The sequence below is a fragment of the Cimex lectularius genome, unplaced genomic scaffold (genome assembly GCF_000648675.2).
Source record: "Cimex lectularius strain Harlan isolate CLEC.00 unplaced genomic scaffold, Clec_2.1 scaffold217, whole genome shotgun sequence".
Classification (NCBI taxonomy): Eukaryota; Metazoa; Arthropoda; class Insecta; order Hemiptera; family Cimicidae; genus Cimex; species Cimex lectularius.
This window is the reverse complement of record NW_019392871.1, coordinates 123071-148922: the sequence shown is the minus strand read 5'-3', so window position 1 is coordinate 148922 and position 25852 is coordinate 123071. Positions and strand designations below refer to the sequence as shown.

At 34.4% G+C, this 25852-nt stretch overlaps 1 protein-coding gene across 1 annotated transcript in view; it reads right to left on the bottom strand.

Moving 5' to 3' along the window:
- LOC106661484 (diacylglycerol kinase 1) overlaps positions 1-4524 on the bottom strand; it is a 76662-nt gene extending 72138 nt beyond the window's left edge. Inside the window, exon 1 of the mRNA XM_024228889.1 lies at positions 4371-4524. Within this exon, the coding sequence (XP_024084657.1) occupies positions 4371-4421 (51 nt within the window). The 5' untranslated portion in view covers positions 4422-4524. The remainder of the gene's footprint in view (positions 1-4370) is intronic.
- Positions 4525-25852: the final 21328 nt, after the last annotated feature.

Sequence of the window (25852 nt, the reverse complement as noted above, 5' to 3'; positions counted from 1 at the left end):
ACTGAAAGCGAAATTTAAAATAACATTTAGGGGCGATTGCTAACAAGTATAAATTTAACGTATGTGGTGTTTAGTGACAGTTAACAAATGATTATTTGGAGATTGTGAGATGCGGTCTGGTGTGACGTAGGTTTAGAAAAAATAAAGAAAATGTTTTTCGAAACCTACATCACACCAGACAGCATCTCACGATCTCCAAATAATCAGTTAATTAAAATTTAACTTACATAAACCAAAATTGAAAATATACAAAAGTTGTGCACTAAAAAAATTGATTCAAAATGGGAAGTAGAACATCTAACATTTAATGAAACTAAATTCTACCCAATAAAATAACATATGTATGTTACTAGCTTCTAATAGAACTAGTAGTAACAAACCTCTACCAAGATTTCAAACGAGTTTTATTCTCTGGAGAAAAGTCGTTTAAACGAGTAGTAAGGGAATAAGCTTACTTTCTTTACAGCACTCGTAACTTATAAATAATAAAATACTCGAACAAATGTACTATAAACATTTTCAATCTCTACTTTGTTCAACGGTCTTTGGCAAACTTGTGATTTATTGCGTTCTTTATTACTTGGAACGGTTTTGAAATGAAGTTTATTTTTAATTAATCATATACTTCTTCTTATTATTATTAATTGCAGGTTAATTTAACTTCGATTAATAAATTCTAATAAAATGTAAATCCATTATATTTAGTGGTCTATTGACCAAATTACTTTTTTAAATTAATTAATCTTTTTATGTAAGGTTTTTGGTTGAAATGAAAAAGTTGGTTAAAATAGTTAAAGTAAGTAGTAAGTTAAAGTAAGTGAAGGGGTTCGAATCCCGCTCATGGCTCTAAAATTTTCATTTCAACCAAAACCTTACATAAAAAGATTAATTAATTGAAAGAAGTAGTTTGGATAACTAAATATAATGGATTTAATAAGCAAAACGAAGTATAATTTCATTAACAGCTACCCGTGGCCACTTCAGAAGTAAACGAGAATCGAATCCTGATTACACGACATTTGAAAAATGGCAAAAGGGAGGGAAAATTCGAAAGGTTGAGATGGAGTCCGATTGGATCGAAGTCACGATAGCTCAAGTGGTCAGAGCAGCGGCGTATTGAGCCGAAGGTCGTGGGTTCGAATCCCGCAGGTGGCAATAACTTTTTCATTTCAACAAAAAACCTTACATAAAAAGATTAATTAATTGAAAGAAGTAATTTGTTCAATAGACCACTAAACATAATGGATTTAATAAGTAAAACGAAGTATAACTTCACTAACAGCTTCCCGTGGCCACTTCAGAAGTCGCCGAGAATCGAATCCTGATTACACGACATTTGAAAAATGGCAAAAAGGAGGGAAAATTCGAAAGGTTCAGATGAAGTCCGGGTGGATCGAAGTCACGATAGCTGAAGTGGTGTGAACAGCGGCGTATTGAGCCGAAGGTCGTGGGTTCGAATCCCGCAGGTGGCAATAACTTTTTCATTTTAACCAAAAACCTTATATAAAAAGATTAATTAATTTGAATAAAATATGAATACCAATCTTTCAATTAATTAATCTTTGAATGTAAGGTCTTGATTGAAACGAAAAAGATAGTTTCATGAGCCGGATTCGAACCCAGGATCTTCGGCTGAATACGCTGTTGCTCTAACCACTTGTGCTATCATGACTTCGATCCTCTCGGACACAAACTCTCCATCTCAACTTACAACCTTTCCAATTTTATCACCTTTTTGCCATTTTTCAATGCTGTTGGTTCGAATCCCGCTCGCGACACTAACTTTTTCATTTCAATCACACCACTAAACATAATGGTTTTAATAAATAACCAATGTTATTCTAATTTTTCTTTTACAGCTTTTACATTATTGTATTTCCATTTACAAAAATTTAACCGTATTATCCTGGAAGAGGAAGATGAGAGATGACGAAGTATTGATTTTATTTATTTCTAAATCTGATCTATTTGAAGTTGGCAATAAGGCTTTGAATCGTTTTCTATCTTCCATCGAAGACGGCAAGGGTTGCTATTCAGTGTCAAAAATATTTTTTTAAAGTGTTAATCACCGAGAGAATGTTTATTTTTTGTCAACGGAGGAAGAAAAAGGGAGATAACGATTTGATGTTGCAATAGGCTTGACTAAGATATTCTAACACATCTCAAAAGATATTTCGAGAGCTCTTGTCCCTCGTAGCTGAAACGTAGCCCTTATTTCCCAGGCTTTGCTATTGTCTCCTTGCTCTTTTCTTTTTCCCTTATTATTTTAAAAAACACTGCAATCTCAAGGATGAGTGTGTCTGTGTATTAATTCTCAAGATAAAAGTATTACTATAATTTACCTCAGAATCATTGTTGACAAATGGTGGTTTTTCTTTAACGGGGACATCTCACGTAATCTCCCGCTGCTTATCAAAGCACACGGAATAAATACCGGGATTTTATCAGTGCCAATAAAGCTGAGATTAGGACGGGTACCGCCCAGACTTTGATGGTAATTAATTCGGATCGGAGGGGTTTTATTCGGACCGACGTTTATCTCAGCCAGCCAGCCGACCTATCGCCCTCGCAAGCAGCCTCTTCTTTAATCTTGCACTTTTCCCCATGCAGCCCCGAGGCGCCTCTTTGTGCAAGTAACAAGCAGGGAGAGGGCTTATGTAAATGTAAATATAATATTTCGGGGAGGAAACAACAACGGGCACTGTTTAGAACGACAACCCTTCGGGTTGGGACAAAGGAAAACCTCTTGGAGTAAACTTTTTAAAAATCTTAGAAAAAACAACAACCGCCGATAAGATACATGAATAAAAACGGGTCCTGAATCTAAATGCACTTTACCCTTACTGAGTATCAAATTTTGCTGAAGAAATTTACTTATAGATATGGAAATTTCTACTATATCTTTTCCTAAAATAAAATTAGGATTCTGTCCAAACCCAATTGGCCTATACGCCTAAAAAGAATATCATACAATTTAAACTTAAATTAAAATAATTTAAAAATAAATTATGAATTTAAAAACATTAAAAACTCAAGGCCTTTTATTGCTATGGATAGTAGTCAAAAATGTCTGATTTTGTTCTAATTATTAATATGTCTTTTTTATTTTTGCTAATTGCTTTTGATGGATTCTGGCACCCGGGCTTGCATTATAAACGCTTTCTACCCACTCCTTATTTATTATCTTATCCTGAAATTCTACCTAACAGACCGCTGTTTCAGAGTGAAGTGTGGCAACGAGTCGGATACAAGCCGGCGTCTCACAAGCACACTCCAATACCACCATAACAACCTATGCGGACGATACCGCAATTCTGTCATCTAACTCGAATCCTGCCCAAGCTACCTTCAATATCCAACCAAGGACCTTGAGCTTCTCGAAGGCTGGTGCAAATAGGGGAGGACAAGACCGAATGAGGAAAAATGTACTTAGTGAACGTGCACGTTGAAAAAACAGCCTTACCCCTCCACTATACATCAACTGCAAAGAGATACCGACTTCCACTTAAGTCAAATACCAAGGACTAGACAACAGGCAGACGTGGAATCTCACACAAGACTTAAAAAAGAGCAACTTGGATAACTAGGAAGACTCCTAGGACCAAAATTCGTCTTGACTGTCAAGACTCTATTAACCTTATACAAGATTTCACAAGCCATCCTACATTCAGCGAATCCAATCCTTCCAACCAATAGTTCTCAGACAAACTTGTCAAAGCTCCTTACTACGTTACTGACCTCACTACCTGTAATGACCCCAAAATTCCTTTTGTCGACGAACTGGTCCGTTCCCGATTGTAAAAGTTTCACACCAACCTCTCGGTCCATCCTAACTGCTCGAGCCCTCTCCACAAATTCCCAACCCGAGAACCTGCCACTTCGCCATAATCGACGACCTCTTTGCCTTTATAATCCCTCACACTATATGCCACCATTGGCTGGCTTGTCATAGCATGTGTCCTCAGGGTGCAACGATGGCATTAGTGTTAGTGCTGTGATCGTGTGAAAAGAAAACCGTACAGTAATATATACAAATCTGTATAGGCTACAAATAAATAAATTTCAATACAAATAAAAAAATCTTACTAATTATTTACTAAAACTGTAAAACTTCATAGAAGTTTCAAAAAATTCCGAATTCGCTTGATAAATTGAATTCAGTACGCTAATCCTAATTGTTAGGTGAAATTAACGTTGAAATCATGAATTTAAAGGTTGGCTGAAGTTTATTTGTTCTTTCTTTAAGGATTTAACTCGATTTCATTCAGAATAAATTATTGAAGAAATCAGCATTTTAAATTGAATTTCGTCCCGGTTTTTCAGAAGTGATTTGACCAGGCTAGGACTGAAGAAAAAGTTTGAATAATTACCTTGTTTGGTAGGGTGTTATGCGGGGTCGGCGGTTGTGGCGAGGGTTCCATCGGTGGCCTTTTGAAGAAAGACAGAAACAGGTGACGTGAGAGGTCGTCTGGGGTGCACACCTCCAGGTAAGTGTCCAGGAACAGCTTGAATCCATCATAGTTGATGTCCTGCCGGCAAAAAACAATAATAATTATGAATCAAGCTAAATTGCTTTCATTTATTGGCTATGAAATTTTCGTACAATCGGTATGCTCAAGGCAATCCATAAGTAATATATAATATAAATTTTAATTGAAATGAAATTTGATTAATTCGACGATCCATTCCTATTTATTGGAACGAATGTATTTATTTGCGTGAATGGAGGGGCTTATACCTGGATTGTCTGAGGAATATGGAGTGTGAATGTTTTGTTGCTTGTGTACGTAATTTATTAGCGTGAAAAGAGGGCTTATCGCCAATTACCCCCCATTGTCAGTTATTATTTGTGCGTTGTTGGTTTTTTGTTTTTTCCTGGTGTTGGTTGCGATGTTTTGTTCTTCTGAACGTTTTCGTTTTTTGTTATGGAGTGTTTTTAGTGGTGTGTGATTGTGAGTTTGTTTGTGCGTTTACAAGTTTTCATTGTTATAAGTCATTGTCTCTGAAGGATCTAAGATGTTCTTTGAATCGATCTCTTAGTTTCCTTCCAGTCTGTCCGATGTAAGTGTATCCGCATTGACATGTGATGCTCTAAACACCGTTGTTGTCAAGCGGGTTAGTTGTTTACCTGTGTTATTGTTGGTCCTTAGTGCTGTATTAAGTCCGAGTTTGTTGAACAGATTTGTTAGTTTGCATTACGTTCACTATAGAAACCGAAAACAACAACATCATCAACTTCTTGGACTTAACACTCACCAGAACCAATAACAAAATCGACTTCAAAATAACTTTCTGAAAAGTTACGTTCTATTCGTATAGAGCTTCCTGGGCCATATCCGCTTCAGTCGCCTTACTGGGCTGTAGGGGTGGGTAATGTTGGACTAATGGGCTAGCATGTGAGAATAGTTTTTCATGAAATGTGGAAAATCTCTTGGGGATTAGGTTTTTAACAAAGGGCATTTGGAAGTTATTGTGAAGGGTAGTGTTGAAAACTTAAAATGGTACAATCATTCTGTGGATTTTGTATTGAAAAATATTGAAAAAGCTGTATTGTCTCTTTCCCACCTTTCTATGTTGGAATATTTGACGATTCCCCATAGTTCTAATTCGTATGTCCAAATCGGTTTCAGAAGTGTCTTATAAAGCGTCTGTTTAATGCTTGCCTTTTTGCATGTCAGTTTCAGGTTAGGTGTGTGTCGAGCTGGAACCAAGAGAGCGTAAATAGTCAGGTTTTAAGATAGGAATATTATTGAGGAGTATGATGGGTTTTGTTTCGGAAGGTAAAAGTAATATGGAGAGCATTTGCTTCCATCACATCTTAAGGCGCTTGAATTTGCTCCATTCGGCTATTCGTCACACGTGTGCCTGAGCTCCTCCGAAGCAATTGCGGGATCAAAAATAGAAGATAGCACAGATGTGTCGTCGGCGAAAGAAAAGATAAAAATAAAATGATGATTCTTTTTGTTAAGCATACAAAATAATTACAAGCTCTTTTAAAAAAATTTAAACTAACTTAAAATTTTTGTTTGATCGTAGGAGAAATATTTTTATCAACAACACAGCCTGGCTGTTTGTAACGGCTAATAAATTTAATTCCATAAATGTATTTTTATGTATCGTAATAATATTTATATCATGTTGTAATATATCTACTTAAATAACTGTAATAAATAAGGCAATAGTTCTTAAGAAATATTCCCACGCGTGGACATCATACCAATCTGCAGATGGTATCCAAAACCCATTTCTTTTAGGTTACGTTACTGTGGATGCGAATTCTCACGAAATTTTGTTCAGACGAGTTCGTCCAAACAAACAAATACTTGTTTTCAAAGTGTTTACTTTGGCACCGAAGAGCATGTCAGAACACGCACGACGTCGTCAGAACCATTCGAGGGTTCAAAAGAGTTTGATTTTTTCGGGCGTTCTGACGTTGAATTTAAACAGTTTCATCATGGATATGGATATATTATATATCATTAATATGTATATATACAGGGTGTTTGGCTACTCGTGTTACAAACTTTGCCAGTAGATTCTACATTCAAAATGGAACCAAAAAGTCATAATTAACTATGGTTCGAATCTACTTTCGAACCTACTGGCAAAGTGTTTATAACACGATTGTAACACGAGTAGCCGAACACCCCGCATATATATATATATATAATTGATTAGTTTTGTATTTGAGATCTTGAGAATCGGTGTTTCTGGGGCATGAAAAACAAAAACTATCACAACAGAGAGATTTCTCGACAAAAGTGGGAGAAATTTGCTCAAGAATCAACACTAGCAGTAAGTCATTGTATTTGTATAATTACATATTACATTTCATACACTTTTTTTACATATTATATTTCGTGGTCTGATTGACCAAATAACTTCTTTCAATTAATAAATCTTTTTTTGAAAGGTTTTGTGAAAGGTATTGGTTGAATTGAAAAAGTTAGTGTTTCCAGCAGGATTCGAACCAACCGCCGAAGATCGTGGGTTTGACTCCCGCTCGTGACGCTAACTTTTTCACTTCAACCAATACCTTTCAGAAAAAGATTAATTAATTGAAACTAACAGTAAATTTGAAACTCTCCCTTATCTTCCCTTAATAAAAGGAAAATAAGTGGTTAAATGCTCAGTTTTTCCACCAGCTATCATCAATAAATTAATCAACGGACTTTCAAGAAAATATAACTCATTAAATTCACTAGTTTTCGTGGTCCGCTTGACCAATTAATATGTTTCAATTCAAATTAATTAATTTTTTTAGTTGAGATAAAAAAGGCAGTGTCACGCGGGATTCGAACCCACGACCTTCGGCTAGGTACGCCGCTACTCTACCACTTGAGCTATCGTGACTTCGATCCCCTCGGACACCAACTCATTTCAAATTATAACCGTTCGAATTTTCCCTCTTTTTGCCATTTTTCAAATTTCATTTTAATTAATATGTTAAATTATGACCGCTAAACACATGGATTAATATGCATTTTTTTAAATGTAACCAACTTGTTCTGACAAGGATTTCGGACGTACTCATCAGAACAAAAGTTCAGAATTCGCATCCACAGTAACCTAGCCCAGACGCAAACGAACATTAATTTTCAAAGTTAAGTCCTGGAGTGAATCCAAAACAAATTTTCATTTAGATTTTTTAAACTCAAAATTTTTTATTCACCAGTTACCTTTCATGATAATGTAACACTTAGATATTATTCATTATTTATAAATAAAAGTTTGGACGAAGATATTTTCGGTCTGTCTGGTTGATTTTGCAGTTGTTTCTCTTTTTCTCCGAAACTGTAGGAACGCCGAAGCCGTCTCTTGGCTAATAGCGTGCCAGAGGCCGGTAACTAACGTAGGTTTTCACGAACGTGGAGCTCCACTTATCCTCCACTCATTAACTAGTTACCCCTTTCACGCTCCACTTTCCACCGGATTCTTAAAATTTCGGTCCCGTTTCTTGCCGAATTAAGCCGTTGTTCGGCCGTCCGAGGGCCAGACGAGTGCCGTATGAATTACATTAAACTTTAAAGAAATATTTCCACGGAAGCCAATATACAGGGTGAGTCATTTTTTGACGCACCATTGGAAAATCAACGTGGGTGCGTTTAAATCTGACTCAAGGCCAAATTCTTTTGATTTTAACATTAAAAAAAAGGAAGTGAGTCAATTTTCGGTGCACCATAGGAAAATCAACGTTGGTGCGTCTAATTATGACTCGGCACATTTTATTTTGTTAGTCTCGTACCAAAAAATAGGCGAGTCACTTTCCGACGCACCATTCGTTACAAATTAGTTTTAGTAGGTTGGAAGGAAAATAAACAAAACCAATATTATTAAAACATTATTCAACACAATGTAAAAATTAAAAAAAAATTCTTCTCAAATTAATTTGATTAAGGTTTAAGAGTATTTTTTTCTGGTAAAGTAAAACAATTAAATAAATGTAACAATCTCCTTTTTTCTGGTAAAGTAAAAAAATTAAATAAATGTAACAATCTCCTTTTTTCTGGTAAAGTAAAAAAATTAAATAAATGTAACAATCTCCTTTGTTAGCAAACCAAAAATGTTCAAAATCATTATAATAATTGTTCGAACAGACCTCCGTTTGCTGCAACACAATAGCCTAGTCTCTCGAAAAACGATGATCGGACGACAAAAATCCTCTTAAACCTTAATCAAATTAATTTGTGAAGAATTTTTTTTTTAATTTTTACATTGTGTTTGAATGTTTTAATAATATTGTTTTGTTTATTTTTCTTCCAACCTACTAAAACTAATTTGTAACGAATGGGGTGTCGAAAAGTGACTCGCCTATTTTTTGGTAGTAGACTAAGAAAATAAAATGTGCCCAGTCATAATTAGACGCACCAACGTTGATTTCCCTATGGTGCACCGAAACTTGACTCACTTTCTTTTATTAACGTACTAATCAAAGGAAATGAGTCTCGAGTCAGATTTAAACGCACCCACGTTGATTTTCCAATGGTGCATCAAAAAATGACTCACCCTGTATATGAAAAGCACGTGCATTTAATTTCATATTCTCTCTACTACAAGATTAAAACGACAAGAATTCAACAAAAAGTATGGACTACTTAGACACCTACTAGGAGTGATTGGTTTCTACTAACTATACTACTTGCTGAATGTAAATTTCTTTGTATAGTTAGCAATAAATAAACAACATTTTTTGCGTCAAACTAATTATGATAATAAATTAAATAATACGATAACACTAATTTGCGTGTAGTAGTATTAGTGCAGTAATTATGATTGCAAAGAAATTTATTTTGGAAATAGCTAGAACATGGAAATACAAGTTTCTAAAGAAGTAACCAATTTATTATAGACGTCTACATTTTTATTAACTCAATTATGTTTAGTGGTCTATTGAGCAATTTACTTCTTACAAATAATCATTCTTTTTATGTAAGATCTTCGTCGAAATGAAAAAGTTAATGTCACGAGCGGCATTCGAACCCACGACCTTCGTGCTGCTCTTACCACTTGAGCTATCGAGATTTCGATCAACTCGGACACCAACTTGCCATCTCAACCTACCTTTCGAATTTTCCCTCTTTTTTGCCATTTTTCAAATGTCGTGTAATCAGGATTCGATTTTCAGCGACTTATGAAGTGGACACGGGGAGCTGTTAGTGAAGTTATACTCCGCTTTACTTATTAAATCCATTATAATTAGTGATCTACTGGCCAAATTATTTCTTTCAATTAATTACTCTTTTTATGTAAGGAATTGAGACGAAGGTCGTGGGTTCGAATCCCGCTCGTGAAACTATCTTTTTCATTTCAACTTAAAACTTGAACTTTCAACTTAGGTTTTCCTTACTTACACAAAAAGAATACGTTTTATTAACTTTTAATATAGTCTTAGTGCTTAAGCTTTTTAGTTTTTAATGGTTCGATTTAATTTACAGTTGGTTTCCGTTAAATTATATAACTGATATTTCTAAATACCTCGGTATTTGGACAATAGGCTCAGAGGTGCCTTTTGCAGAATAACTTCGGTTCTGATCATTCGAATAAAATCCCCCGGTGGTTTGAACGTCGGTAATGCAGATGGGCGGATTTGGCGGATTTCCTGTTTTTTTTTTTTTCTGTTGGGACCCAAGGGAAATAATTTCAGTCTCAATTCGACGTGAAGGGAGGAACCGCCTGAAAAATTATGGCGGGTTAAATTTTTCAATTCAATGTTTTCGTGAATATTATCCCATCCGGATTGCAGACGAAGCGTAACCGGGAGTTATCGAATTTTGTGATGGAGTAAAATCAAGTTTAAAGACACAAATCACGCATGAATTTTTGACAACAATTTTGGAAAACATTACAAGCAATAAGAAAAAAGTTGATTACAAATCGCAACAAATTGATGTAGTACATACTCAAAGAAGAAAAAACAACCGGACACTCCTGAATTGTTGTTTATTTCAAAATATATGTATTTTTTATCGTTATATTAATTTTAATATACTTATTTTAATACGAACGTTTATTATTTTTTATCAAGTTATTCTTACTTATATATATGCTAAATTAATTATACACAATTTTTTCGATATGAAAAATTGTGTATAATTATTTGAGTATATTTATTTTAATGTAAACCAAATTAAACGAGTTCAAAATTTCGTGAGTTTTCGTAAAATTTATTTAATTATGATGGTTTGATGAAAATTCACCAAAAACCGGAAAATTATTTATTGATAGATTAAAATTTAACTGATAATTTATTCTATCACTAAATGATTTTCTGATTTGATGAATTTTCTCTTAAACCTTCAAAATTAAAAATCGTGAATCTCTGATCTCGGTTAATTTGGCTTCCGTTACTATGAGTAGGTTGGAATTAATATAAAGATAAAAATACATAAATATTGATTGAAATAAATAAAAATCGGTTCGGATTTTGGTTTTTTAGTGGATAAAGTTGTAATATGCTATAATATCGTGTAAACAGAAAAATTTTTATCACCCCAATTTGGGCAGTGAATTTTTTTAAATGGCTTTATGCTTTCCATATTAGTTCAACATATTTTTTGGTGGGGGGATAAGCCAAAAATTCCATGAGCGACGGTGGGATTAGTCGACCTCGGACTTTCTACGAGAAAAACTTCATGTACTAGAAAATGAAAGTTCGTTTTGCATTTAACATTTTTTAAGTACTTTATATTAGGTCGCAGGTTCAACCATAGTTACCATACCACCGAAGCAATTAAATTATTATTTTTTGTTAATATATATTATTTAAGTATTTTGTAAATTATAAAATGTACAAGAAAAACTACTTTTTATGAAGGTTATCAAGCCCTTTCGTTTTTCAAAATAAAATTTTAATTCCGTTATATTTAGTGGTCTGATTGACCAACTTACTTCTTTCAATTAATTAATCTTTTTATGTAAGGGCTTGGTCGAAAAAAAGCTAGTGTCACGATCGAGATTCGAACCCACGACCTTTGGCTCAGTATGCCGCTGCTCTAACTACTTGAGCCATCATGGCTTCAGACTTAAATAAAATGTTAAGCTGTCTTCAATGCTGTATTTATATTATAAATAAATAATAAAATATGTTAAATGCAAATAAAAATTAATTAAGGTTTTTAAGTTGAGATAAGAAGTTAGTGTCATGAACGGGATTCGAACCCACGACCTTCGACTTGATACGCCGCTACTCTACCACTTGAGCTATCGTGACTTCGCTCCCCTCGGGCGCTAACTTTCCATCTCAACCCCACCTTTTGAATTTTTCTTCCTTTTTGTCATTTTTTTTATCCGCCCGACTTTTTATCTCAACTTAAAAACCTTAATTGAATGATATTAATTGGTCAAGCGGACCACGAAAAATAGTGAATTTAGCCAATAAAAATGCTCTATTCTGTTCAACGAATGTTATTTATAAGTAAAAAGACAAAGTTATACGAAAGCCTTACTTACAATTGCGTACGATGATAAAATAAATATCATTTTGTAATTTTTTTTTTTTTTTATCAAGCAAGTGCAGTTGACCGGCAGTATAGAAATCGTAAAAGCAATTTGGTCTTGTATAATTATTCGTACAAATACCGTTAGCAACTCGTCGACGAAACAAGTCTTTCAGTTTTTCCCTATGGAAGCAAACCGAGCCCGGTTGGTCAAAGTGTGATGAATAATAGATTGCTTGGAAATCCATTATGAGGTGAAAGCGGAATCCATTGGGACCTGTGCTGCGGATGACTTTCTATTATTTCACCCGTGTTGATTTTTTAAAGAGAGAGGGACCATTTCACTGACATAATCCACTTAGTCTCACAATCAGCTCCGTGGAACAGCCGCATTTCAAAAATCTCCAAAAAATGTCACTGATTTATAAGTTGTAAAAATTTTCTACTGCAAAAGCATTTTTTTTCATACAGGTAAATTTTCATTACGAAAAGTTAATTCTCAAGAAGTTCTCCCAACACGTCTTTTAACAGAACAAGCAGGTTTTTATACAAACAATAACAACAACTAAAATTACACTCTTTTTTGGAAAGATGATTTATTCAAAGCTTCTATGTCATGGCAATAACTATACTATTATGGCATGAGCTATAACTTTTTAAAAAGTGCTGCGACTCACTTAATTACACCACTAACACATGTAATTATCTATGTCTTTCTGAAGGTTATTTCCCGGATGTTCTAAAGCAGTGTATTGTTACACCAGATTATAAAGGCAGTGGTAGTTTAAATGAGCCAAATGTTTATAGACATATAACTCTCGTATCAATACTCTCAAAAGTTTTTGAGTCTGTATCATGACAGACTGCTCCATTTTTAAATTCAAATCGGGCTCTAGTGAGAAATCAATTAGGTTTCCGAGATGGCATTGGTTCTTCGATATGCTAGCCAACATCATAAAATGTGTCAACTCTAACTTGGAAAAAATCAACATGTGCAAACTGTGGCCACTGATCTCAGTAAAGCTTTGACATTGTGAATCATTCTGTTCTGTTTGACAAGTTACAGGATTATGGAGTGAGGGGTGTTGCCTTTGAATTCTGTAAAAATTTCCTAACAGATAGATATCAGTGTGTTAAATGGGATAATCTAATATCACTAAAACTATCAATAGAGCATGGTGTACCTCAAGGCTCACAATTGGGCCCGCTCCTATTCATATTATATGTAAATGATCTAAAGAAATGCATTGCTCCTGATATTGAAAGTAATGTCACTCTCTATCAGTTCGCAGACGATTCCCCTGTGGTGATAAATGCAGTTGACATAGATAACCTTGATTGGGTAAGGGTAAACAACTTAAAAAGCCAAATGGTTTGAATATAATTATATGTCAACGAATGTACTCAAATCAAAAGAACTGCAAAAGATGCCCTCAGGTAAATACTGGTACAATATTAAGGTTCATTATTGATAGTCACTTATCACGGTGCGAACACGTGAAGTATGTTGTCAGTAGGTTGTCTTCCCTTTGTTTTCTAATGTTAAAAATTCGGGGCACCATCTCACTTGAGATGCGGCGAATAGTCTACTTTCCACTTTTCCAAGGAGTCATAAGCTATGGGTTGCTATTGTGGGGGACCAGTTCTCATGTACAAGATGTCCTCATTGTACAAAAAAGATGTGTAAGAATAATGTTCTACTTGAAAAAAAAAGAAAAAAGAGTCCTGTAGATTAGTCTTTTGTAAATATAATATTATGATTGTGATAAACAATGTTGACGTTGATGTTGATGAATCAACATTGATGTACATTTATACCGCGTTATTGTATATTAAGAAAAAAATTGTAAATTATTAAATTCACTTATTTCGTGGTCCGCTTGACCAATTAATACATTACAATTAATTAAGGTTTTTAGTTGAGATGAAAAAAAGTTAATGGCATGAGCGGGATTCGAACCCACGATCTTCTGGTAGATACGCCGCTGCTCTACCAGTTGAGCTGTCGTGACCTCGATCCACTCAGACATCATCTCTACTAAAAACCTTAATTAATTGTAATGTATTAATTGGTCAAGCGGACCAGGCAATTAGTGAATTTAATGAATTAAATGAAGTCCACTTCACTAAAGCTCTCCGAGGCCATTTCATTTGTCGTCAAGAATCCAATCCGATTACACTACATTTGAAAAATGGCAAAAAGGAGGGAAAACTCATAAGGTGGGGTTGAGATGGGGAGTTGATGTCCGAGTGGATCGAGCGTATCTCGCCGAAGATCGTGGGTTCGAATCCCGCTCGTGCCATTAACTTTTTTTCATCTCCACTAAAAACCTTAATTAATTGTATTGTAAATTATGTACATGAACATAATACTAGACCGAAAAATAAGTTGTATTATCCATTCTGTACAAAGACTAAAATGAATCATAGTTAATCTTTATATAAAGTATTGGTTGAGATAAAAAAGTTAATGGCACGAGCGGGATTCGAACCCACGACCCTCGGCTAAATACGCCGCTGCGCTACCACCTGAGCAATCGTGAACTCGATCCACTCGGGCATTAACTTCCTCTCTCAACTGCACCTTTTGAATTTTCCCTCCTTTTTGCCATTTTTCAAATGTCGTGTAATCGGATTGGATTCTCGACGACAAATGAAATGGCCTCGGAGAGCTTTAGTGAAGATATATTTCATTTTTCTTATTAAATTCATTAGAGTTCGTGGTTCGATTGAGCGAATAACGTTTTTCAATTAATTAATCTTTATATAAGGCATTGGTTGTGATAAAAAAGTCAGTGTCACGAGCGGGATTCGAAAAAGATGGAAAATTCGAAAGGTGGGGTTGAGATGGGAAGTTAGTGTCCGAGTGGATCGAAGTCACGAAAGCTCAATTGGTAGAGCAGTGGCGTATTTAGCCGAGGGTCGTGGGTTCGAATCCCGCTCGTGACACTGAATTTTTTATTTCACCCAATGCTTTATATAAATATTAATTAATTGAAAAACATTATTCGGTCAATCGGACCACGAACTCTAATGAATTAGTCATAGGCTTGAGTTTGTTGGAGTAAAGCTATTTAATAATACCTGTACGTATAACAACATTACCTGTAAGGGTCTTTAATAAAAGAGTTTGCAAATGGCTACAAAACAACCCATTTTACACTCTAAATGAATTATCGCAGGGGTTGAAACAATGTAAAATAATAAAATGTAGATACTTAAAGATGTAAAATATGACGTATTCAATCAAAATGTAAATCTAATTCATCAACAAAAAATATTCATTCATATAGTGATCCTTAGTAATCTCTTCGTGACTTTGACAAATCTTTGTATAAACTGTTTCTTAATGAAGAAAAGTGTTTTTTTTTTTTTCAAATTACGGTACCACTTTACAGACATGTTTTTGCGTTGTTATTTCTTGACTATTTGTTTTTTCTTGTTATATAGGATCATTTTGTAGATGCTTTTATTTGTTGTTATTGTTCTCTAAAAATCGAATTGTGTAATATGTAATGTTTAAGTCTTTTTCTGATTATTTGATTATTCACAGTGCACTAGGCTATACTGAGTCTATATTCGATCCGAATATTGAGAGGATACGTCCCAGGGGCTTTGCGAGAGAGAGAGAGAGAGAGAGAGAGAGAGAGAGGAGAGAGAGTACGAATGTGAAAATGAGATAGATAGATGGATATATATATATAGATAGATAGATAGATAGAGAGAGAAAGAGAGAAAGAAGAAAGTGTGAGGGAGAAAGAGTGAACAGGTGAGAGAGAGGAAGGGAGAAAGGGAGATAAGAGAGAGAGAGAGAGAGAGAGAGAGAGAGAGAGAGAGAGAAAGAAGAAAGTGTGAGGGAGAGAGAGTGAACGAGTGGGAGAGAGAAAGGGAGAAAGGGAGATAAGAGAGAGAGAGAGAGGAGAGAGGGAGAGAGAGATATAGAGAGAAAGAAGAAAGTGTGAGGGAGAGAGAGTGAACGACTGGGAGAGAGAAAGGGAGAAAGGGAGATGAGAGAGAGAGAGAGAGGAGAGAGGGGGAGAGAGAGAGAAAGATGGAGAGAGGGAGAGAGGGAGAGAGAGAGAGAGAGAGAGAAGGAGAGATAGAGAGAGAGAGAGAGAGAGAGAGAGAGAGAGAGGGAGAGAGAGAGAGATAGTGAGAAAAAATATGAGGGAGATGTTTGACTAGACAGCCCTAACTGTAATTTAATCAAATATTTCTAACCCAGAAGGGAAAATGCGAACAATTTTATTGCTAAAGTGACAGTGAAACATTTTTTTTTACATTTTGAATTAAAAATTGGTTATATTTGATTTTACACACGAAACAAAAATTGTTTTAAGAATTTACCGGTGAAATGCAGAAAATGTATAATTCGACGATTAAATTTGTCAAGCCCGTCTTCTCCTTTGATACCTAGGAAGTATGTATACCTTACCTTCGAAAGTGCATCGGATTGTGTTTCATCTAACTAGAGACATTAAGCTTAATTCGACTAGGGAAGATGTTACCGACATCCTTACCTCTAGTTATGTAAAGCATCTTTTGTTTTTCTCATTCTGTTTGACGTATAAATCATTTGAAGAATTGTCTAACTCTTTTTTCTTTTAACTAATTTGTTTCTGTACATTTTACCAACTAACCTAATAACGGGCATTCAGCTTTGGACGTTAACAATGTTGTAAATATTAATTTTTTCGTTACGAAATTTGAAAAAAAGCTGTGTCAATATACCTTATTTTGTGACGAAATTTCCGAAAAATGACCCAAGCAAGGTTTAGGCATACAAACGAAAACAATGGCGTTTGCAAAGGGAAATACCTCTGAAACCCTGCCCAGTGTAAAGAACAAAAAATGAATTGCAGTTTATATTAAGTAAACAGAACCTGTTAAAATAGGCTAAGAAATTCTTTACACGGCTGGGTGGGATTTGAGATATAAACTTTATTCACGGAATTATCCGATTTTTTAAAATTACAATCTTATAAGTTTACGCAATTAAAACGAATTAATTCATAAGCGTTCAAACAAAATTTTTTTAGTATTATATAAACTCATTTGTTTAAATCTAAAATTTTCTACCCTTGTATAAATTCATATTTTTTAATCTAAAATTTTCTAGCATTGTATAAATTCATTTTTTTAGACTAAAATTTTTTAGCATTGTATAAATTCATATTTTGTAATCTAAAATTTTCTAGCATTGTATAAATTCATTTTTTTAGTCTAAAATTTTTGAGCATTGTATAAATTCATTTTTTTAGACTAAAATTTTTTAGCATTGTATAAATTCATATTTTGTAATCTAAAATTTTCTAGCATTGTATAAATTCATTTTTTTAGTCTAAAATTTTTGAGCATTGTATAAATTCCTTTTTTTAATCTAGAATTTTCTAGCATTGTATGAATTCATTTGGTTTATCTAAAATTTTCTAGGGTTGTATAAATTCATATTTTTAATTTTTTTTTTTAAATTATTTTATTTTTAATTTTTGCAAGAAGAGGGAAAATTCGAAAGATGGTAAGTTGAGATGGGGAGTTGGTGTCCGAATGATCGGAAGTGACGGTACCTCAAGTGGTTAGAGCTGCGGCGTATTGGGCCGAAGATTGTGGGTTCGAATTCCGCTCATGACACTAGCTTTTTCATCTCAACCGAGAACTTACATAAAAAGAATAATTAATTGAAAGAAGTAACTATGTTATTTAGACCACTAAAACGTAACGGATATTATTATTGTATATTGTATTATTATTCATAATATTTCCCTGTTTTTTCATTGCCCGTCGTTACTTTGGAAAACATCCATAATCCACCCAAGCCCAATTTCTGTCCCTTGCTAAAAAAAAACTAGGTAAAGGTTTAACATGTACATAATTAAAATCAACCATACCCTTAATAGTTAATATATTAAAATTCAAATTATTATCTAAAAATTCTAAATTATCCATATTTTACAATGAAACAAACACTACTATCTTCTTCGGAACGGAATTAAAGAGAAGTAGTTTTGGAGCCAATTTACCCTCTAAGCGATTTCTGGTTTTTGAAATTATATTTTCAGCTTTGGAAAATAATCGCTCGGAGGGAACAGATGTGCCAACTAAGGGAACAAATTGATTGAAAACCCCTGACAGGTTCGGGTAGGTCGCTTTCGTTTCTTTCGGAATAAGATGGGATTCTGTTGGACTTTTTCAGGTGGAGCGGATAAATCTAGTTCTAAAAATCGCTATTACAACCAACTTGGACGAAAGGTATCGAACTAGAACCTTCCAATGTCCAACGTCTTCAATCCTTTCAATCTAGTCTTCAAATCAGTTATTAATGCATCATATTATGTCTGAAATCCTACCCTCCACAATGACCTCAAAATTCCATTTATCGAAAAGTCAATTCCTCAGAAATGTACCAAGTTCCACAATAAATTTTCCCATCGACCAAGCCTTCTCCTTCTTTTTTTATATATTTTAGCAAGGGACAGAAATTGGACTTGGGTGGATTATGGATGTTTTCCAAAGTAACGATGGGCAAAGAAAAAACAGGGAAGTATTATGAATGAATCCATTATGTTTTAGTGGGATAATTAACCAAGTTGCTTCTTTCAATTAATTATTCTTTTTATGTAAAGTCTCGATGAAGAGCTAGTGCCACGAGCGAGATTCCACGAACTTCGTCCAAGTTTTGTCCAACAGAACTCATCTCTACAATCCCATAAGGCATCTATTTTTGAGGAGTGACGTGAAGGGCTAGAATAATATTGATTATTTCCTCCCCTCAATGAAATATTTAACTTGTTGTACATATGCCTATGTATATCCAAATTACATGTTGTAATTAGAAATTGCAAATTACGGAACAAAACTAGGTGTCATAATGCATTGGCCGAACTCATAGCAAATTTGCAATTTTGATATTAATCGATTGTACTGACAATTTATTACGTTATTTATATTTTCGATTTCTAAGAAGTTAAAAGAGATATTTCACATAGAAATTTATAAAATTTGCGGTAAAATTGTTGGAACCCGCGACTTCTCGAAATCTACTTAATGATCCGAATACGGTCACCTCGATACCAGCCTCTTGGAAAAAATCTGTCCACACAGATTATGAGTAGACTCGAACACATTTCTTCACTTTATGGGAAACAAGAAAGAGCATTTGGCGTCGCAATACAGGAAAGGAAACCAATTTTATGCTCCGGCAGGGTTAAGGAGTCCGGCGGGATTCGTCTTGAAGGACCTCCGGGGACCTTTCGATTATCTTCCGGTCACATAGGAAATGAAAAAAAGAAGAAATTACAGCGACTTTTCCGCGCAGAAGGAAATGGTCGCTTAAAGTCCCCCAGCGCTCAACTCAAGGAAAATCCAGGCCTGAAAATTTTAAGTTAATTGAACGGCGGGAAGAATAGAATTGGTGGAATAAAGTCAGTTCCTTCCTGGTCACTATTTTCTTTTTGATTACACAAGATTCTTATTACAATGAAAAAATTCCATTTAGTCACGCGTCTTATGCGAGGGAAGACTAAGCCAATCTGAACTTACTAACGACCTAAAAATTGAACAAACAGAATTACCTTTTCAAATTGTTCACACGTCTGGTGGAACTGCCCGGAAATATCGTTTTTCACATTCATTTAACGAATCTCCTTAGATGAACTAAATTTGTAGCCAATGATAACAAATTATCGTTACGTTCCATAAAAAGTTCGATTTTTGGTAAATCAGGGTTCTAATTTAAAATGAATAGGAAGACTTGTTATGGCCATCTATGCCGATTTGAAATGATCTCGATCCTTCTTCCTTAAGTGGCAGTTATAAATGAAATATGATTATTTTTGCGTCTTTACTGCGAGGGATTCCGGCTTAAAAATTTTCTTTAGATGATAATAAAATAAATAGATTGAAATAAAGCTTGATTTAATGATCACCTGAATTGCTTAAAAGTAATGAAATTCGCCTTTTGATTAACGAAACTCATGCAAAAATTTATTTTTGACACGTATACGCAATAAATAATAAATCATTATGTTTAAAAAATAAAAATTCAAAAGGAAATCCGTTTTCGTTGGTCTTATAAACAATTTTCTCTTCAAAATTAAAATTATTGAAATTGGAAATTATTGAACGTAAAAACTCTTTTGATGTGCGATTTAAAACGAAAAAAGCAATAAAAGGTTCATAATCAAAAGAAAATTTAAACGATGTTCTTCTTCTCTTTCCTTCAGACATCCTTGAACTGGCATGTCATTAAAATTTTGTTAACAATTATGCTAATTATAGTATCGTGTTTTTGACGTTTTAATAAAAATCACAATGTACTGAATTCAGTGAGGTTTTAATAGTTTATTCAATGAGTACGGAAATGATTGTTCAAAATGTACGTGAGGCTGGAACAAGAGAAAATTTGACCAAAGGGGCAATTTTTCTTGAAAAAAAGATGTTTTATTAATTGCTCGTTGAATAGAACTTAAACGTTGAAAATACATATATTTTCTTAGTAAGAAAACATTTTTTGTGAAAAATCTGTTTTATTAATCAACGTGTTTGTAAGTATTAAAGAAAATGATTATTTGGAGATCGTGAAGTGCGGTCTGGTGTGACGTAGGCTTTAGAAAAACATTTTCTTTATCATGCCAACGTTTCGATCTTTATTGAAATATCTTCACGGCTCAAAGTGTTTGTATTCCAGTGCCAGTGAGGTATTGCTGTTTTATGTATATACACGTTGGTTTTTGACGGGGTACTCTCATCACGACAGACAAGAATGACACATCTACACGGACAACAGACACTTGTCTTGATTATGATCATTTGATAATGTGTGATGATTAGTGACCGTTAGTCGATGATTATTCAGAAGTCGTGAGATGCGGTCTGGTGTGATGTAGGTTTAAGAAAAACATTTTCTTTACCGTGCCAACGTTTCGATCTTTATTCAGATCATCAATGACACAATTACGCCGAAAACACTTTGAGCCCTGAAGATGATCCCAATAAAGATCGAAACGTTGGCATGATAAAGAAAATGTTTTTCTAAAACCTACTTCACACCAGAGTGCACCTCACGATATCCAAATAATCATTGGCTAACGGTCACGAAACACCACACATTAAAGAAAATATAAACATTGCCCGGCAAACATGTTCCTATACTATATATTCCTGTTATTACTCATCTAGCCCAACCCCTCTACAAATGGTTATATTACGAACAATCCCATCATCTTACCTTTTCGTCAAAAACCCGTCTTCCACCAAGTTACCCAAAAATCCTCTCAGGAAACTGAAGCGTCGGTTGCCTTGCTATAACCTCTCTATTTGGCATCGGGCTTCTAGGATGGAACTCATCTCACTCTTGCTGAGGTAATAACGGATTCCATCATGTTATTGTTTTTATGTATATACTGTATATATGTACATTTACTTTTGCATCGAACGAATGCAGTTGTAAACAAAAGAATAATAATAAAAAAATTATCAACAAGTCCCAGCAATGCGATATTTATGCCAAAACATGTGAACATTGACACAAATAAATTTTTTTATGAGAAATACTATTTATTAATTTACGTTTCTTTTAAAAATATATAATATGAAGTGTTAAATCGTACGATTATTCGGAGATCGTGAGATGAGGTCTGGTGTGATGTAGGTTTTAGAAAAACATTTTCTTTATCGTGCCAACGTTTCGATCTTTATTAAGACCATCTTCAGGGACTGGGATTTATAAACATTGTTTTAATTTTACAAATACATGTACGATGTGAAAAAAAAAATTTATACAATGCTAGAAAATTTTAGATAAAAAAAAAATGAATTTATACAATGCTAGAAAATTTTAGATATAATTTTTTTTATAATGATAGAAAATTTAAGCTAATAAATGTTAAGCTAATTGCTATCTCGATTAGTTTAATATTAATATTACGAGAGAGAGAGAGAGAGAGAGAGAGAGAGAGAGAGAGAGAGAGAGAGAGAGANTTTCTGCGTAGATGTGTCATTCTTGTGTGTCGTGTTGAGAGTGCACAGAAAACAAATAATTTGAGCCCTGAAGATGATCTCAATAAAGGTCGAAACGTTGATTAGATAAAGAAAATGTTTTTCGTGAAAATGTTCGTGAGATGCAGTCTGGTGTGACGTAGGTTTTAGAAAAACATTTTCTTCTTAGAAAAAAAATGATTTTATACAATGCTAAAAAAATTTAGATTAAAAAAAAATTATACAATGCTAGAAAATTTTAGATTAAAAAAATAAATTTATACAATGCTGGAAATTTTAGATTAAATTTTTTTTATACAATGCTAGACAATTTTAGATTAAAAAAATGAATTTATACAATGCTAGCTTATTAGCATTTTATATATTTTTTAATCTAAATCTAATAAAATCTATAAACATTTAAATAATGTTTATAAATCCCAGAGCCTGAAGGTGATCTGAATAAAGATCGAAACGTTGGCACGATAAAGAAAATGTTTTTCTAAAACCTACGTCACGCCAGACCGCATCTCACGATCTCTGAATAACCATTGACTAACGGTCACTAAACACCACACGTAAAATTGTATTGTAGCACAGTAAGGTTCGAATATAAATTTATACTGTAAATGATTTACACAATTTCTTTGTAAGAGCTAGTTATTTGGCAGTTTCTAAAACGGCGAGAGCAGGTGGACCAGAATGATAACTAAGCTACAATTTTATCTTTTAAAAATACTCAATTACTTATAAATTAATCAAGTACAATAAAATATATTAGTAGAACATGGTAAATGTACAATGCAAATTTTGCTCATTTAAATATGTGTATTGAAATTGTGAATTTATGTTAAGCTAAACGAAACAGAATATTTATAGAATAATTAATGTTACAGTTATATTTAGGTTTAGCGTTAAAATTTGGTAGGCATGTTTTTTGTTGTTTAAAAGAAATTATATTTGAGAAGCAACCATAACAACTGTCAGGATCATAAGTTTGTAATTCATTGCACTTTTACTTCCCAAGAGAAAACAAACATTATTTTTGCAAGGATAAAAAATAATTTTCAAAGCTTGAGAGCTGTAAATCCTCAAAGGAGGGAAAGGCTTTTTAATTATTCGTCAGTTCCAAGCCCATTCGTTTTTCAGCCTCCTTTTCACGATGCATAATACAAAAGCAATCTGTCTTTGAAAAAAAAAGAAGAAAGGCCAAATCAGGAGGTGGCAATCTTTGTTTTCCAAGCCAATTAATTCGAGGTTGCACGTCCCGTTGAAATGCAAAACGTGCCCTATTCTAAAATGCGGGAGAAATCAATTCCGTCTATAAACCATGCACAATCGAACGGTAACACGACTGGTAGAATGACATTTCCATATGTACAAACAAATGCCGATCCGTGATGCCAATAAACACAGCTTAACAACACCACTCAGTTTCAAGCTTTTTTAAGCCAGAATTTATCTCCGTTGTTCTATTCCGTTTATGAAGTTACGGGGATGTTTTAATATTTAAAACAAACATGGACGAGATTGGTAGAAGTTGTGTTTGCGACTCATTAAAACTTAATACCAGTGAAATGAGGGAGGGTGAATTTATTATTTATTTATTTATTAAGTATGCTCTATAAAAATATCACATGCATTTCGTTTGCAAAATAATACATATAAAATACGAAAATGAAAAAAGGCTACATAATTATAAATGAACGTTTTTAAACTTTAATTTTCATAAATAAATTAAAATAAGTAAGCATTTTTCTTGTCCATATTTTTTACAAAACTTTAAAATCTGTACAGTATAGTAATAGCTTTTATAAATAAGCTTTTATAAATCAATAACAATTAATTAGAAAGGTAAGATTTATAACTACGTTTTATCCAAGTCTATTGCTGAAACAAATTACTCAAATCCGAGCACTAGATCATTTGACACCAAATCACTCTTTTTAGAGGCAACACATCATCGGTCGTTACATGAATTTCAATCGCTTCTTTCGCATTCGAACCACAAATGGTCCCAATTTTGTGTAGAAATGTCACAGGGGCAAACATTGCTTTTGTAGCGGTTATCGGGTAATATTAATAATACATTTATCTTACAGTTACTAATTATTAAACATAAACACGGAAAAGATAGTGTGCACACTTACAAAGTTCTATAGGCTACTATATGCGGAAAAATGTCCGGAATAGTTCTCGAGAGTCCTATCGCTAGGCGAAGTAAAAGAAGAGTGGTCGTAGCCAGGGAAAACCTCCCTCAGGTTTTTCCTGGTCACCAGTGTTGTCCTGATCGCCTACACTTTGTATGATACCAAGCCTGTGGAGGTATGCTCTATTCCTACCATGACCGGATATGAGCAACGTTCTCTTATAGGTGACATTAATGGAGGACAATTTTCGTTGCATAATAGTTGGGAATAAGTCTTTTGTCTTTTTTACAAGAAGGTCATAGATGTTCTCATTTTAAAAGAGTCTCGTGGCCAGTTTTCTTTTAATGTAACTGCTGGGTATTGCTGAGTATGTCTCCTCTATACAATGGCCCACTATTCTGAATGTTGGCCTTCATCAGTGGTTACCAGTACTTGCGCCATCATGTTCATCACCACCCTGGCCAACGATGGGCCATTGTATGGTAGTACGGGGTAGGAATTTACCGCGCTTCTCGTTTGCGCAAGCAGGCTCCTTTCGGCACTTGCTCACTATGGTCCGAACATTGGATTCCGAAGGTTGGAAAGTATGTTGGGGAATATTGGCTATGGGAGCGGTCACACTAAACACACCAAAGGAGGCCAATAATGTTTTTGGGTACGCAGTAGTTCGTGTCCATATACTAGGCCAACATTGGTCGGCCATTATTTGTTGTTTCCAACCCGGTTTCGGTCACGTAAATAGCAATTACACACCCTAGCCAAACACAAAGATGCAACAGCGATTTAATCGACCTCGATATCCATCACGGCACTGGGAAAGTAAGCACCGATAGGCCATTGAGACCAACGGTTGTGGTGCCGAGCCCTTAGGGTCGCAAGGTACCCTGCTTGGTGACCAAGGCATTCAATCTTCCATAGTGTATTGGGGCCATGAGACCTCTCCTACAGCCAATGTTCCCCAAGATAAGCCACAACAGGACATCCCTCTTCGAAACAGTGGCCCAACTGAGTGAAGAGGGTCCGTGAGATGCTTGCTTTTCCAACATGCCCACTCTTTCGTTCCAAAAAACCTACCTGTGCCCTAACCCGAGCAATTCGAATCTTGAGCTGGTAAAGTGTAGTAGGAGAGGCGTATATGTTTGTGAGAGTTAACTATCTATCCCGTAGAATCATTATTTGTGAGATTTCTATTTGGTCTGTGCGATGCTGGATCTGTAAATTTTCGTTACCGATCATTTCAGTTTACTCTACCCTCACAATTTCCGTATTTTTCGAACTTCCCCGATTTTTTGAAAATGATCCCAAAGTCTTCCTTTGTTTTTTAATTGTATGTTAAAAAGACAGAATCTTTGAAATTTCAAAATTCTTCTTTGCCCTTCAGAAAATGTTTGCTTGCATGAATGGTTTAATTATTTAATGGAAAAATGGAAGAAATTATCCACTGTAATATTATAGCTGGTAAATTGTTGAGATGAACGTAGAATTTGGAAAAAGGTGGAAGATTAAGACCAGACACTTTGGTTAAACTGAAGGTGAAAAGGTAGTGATTAAACTGTATATAAAATTTACACACCTTAACACAAAAGTGCTCTTATCGCTCTGCACAGACCATTCGCAATTCCTGGAAAACCTTTCCTGTGGACTTGAAATAGCCTTGTAGATAACATCCTCTAATTCAACGCCCCAAATGCCATTATCGTCCAATAAATGGTTTATAAATAAGTTAAAAAAATATGTGCACGTGAATAATTCAATGAATAAGTCTTTCTGGATAAAAAACCCATGCTTTCA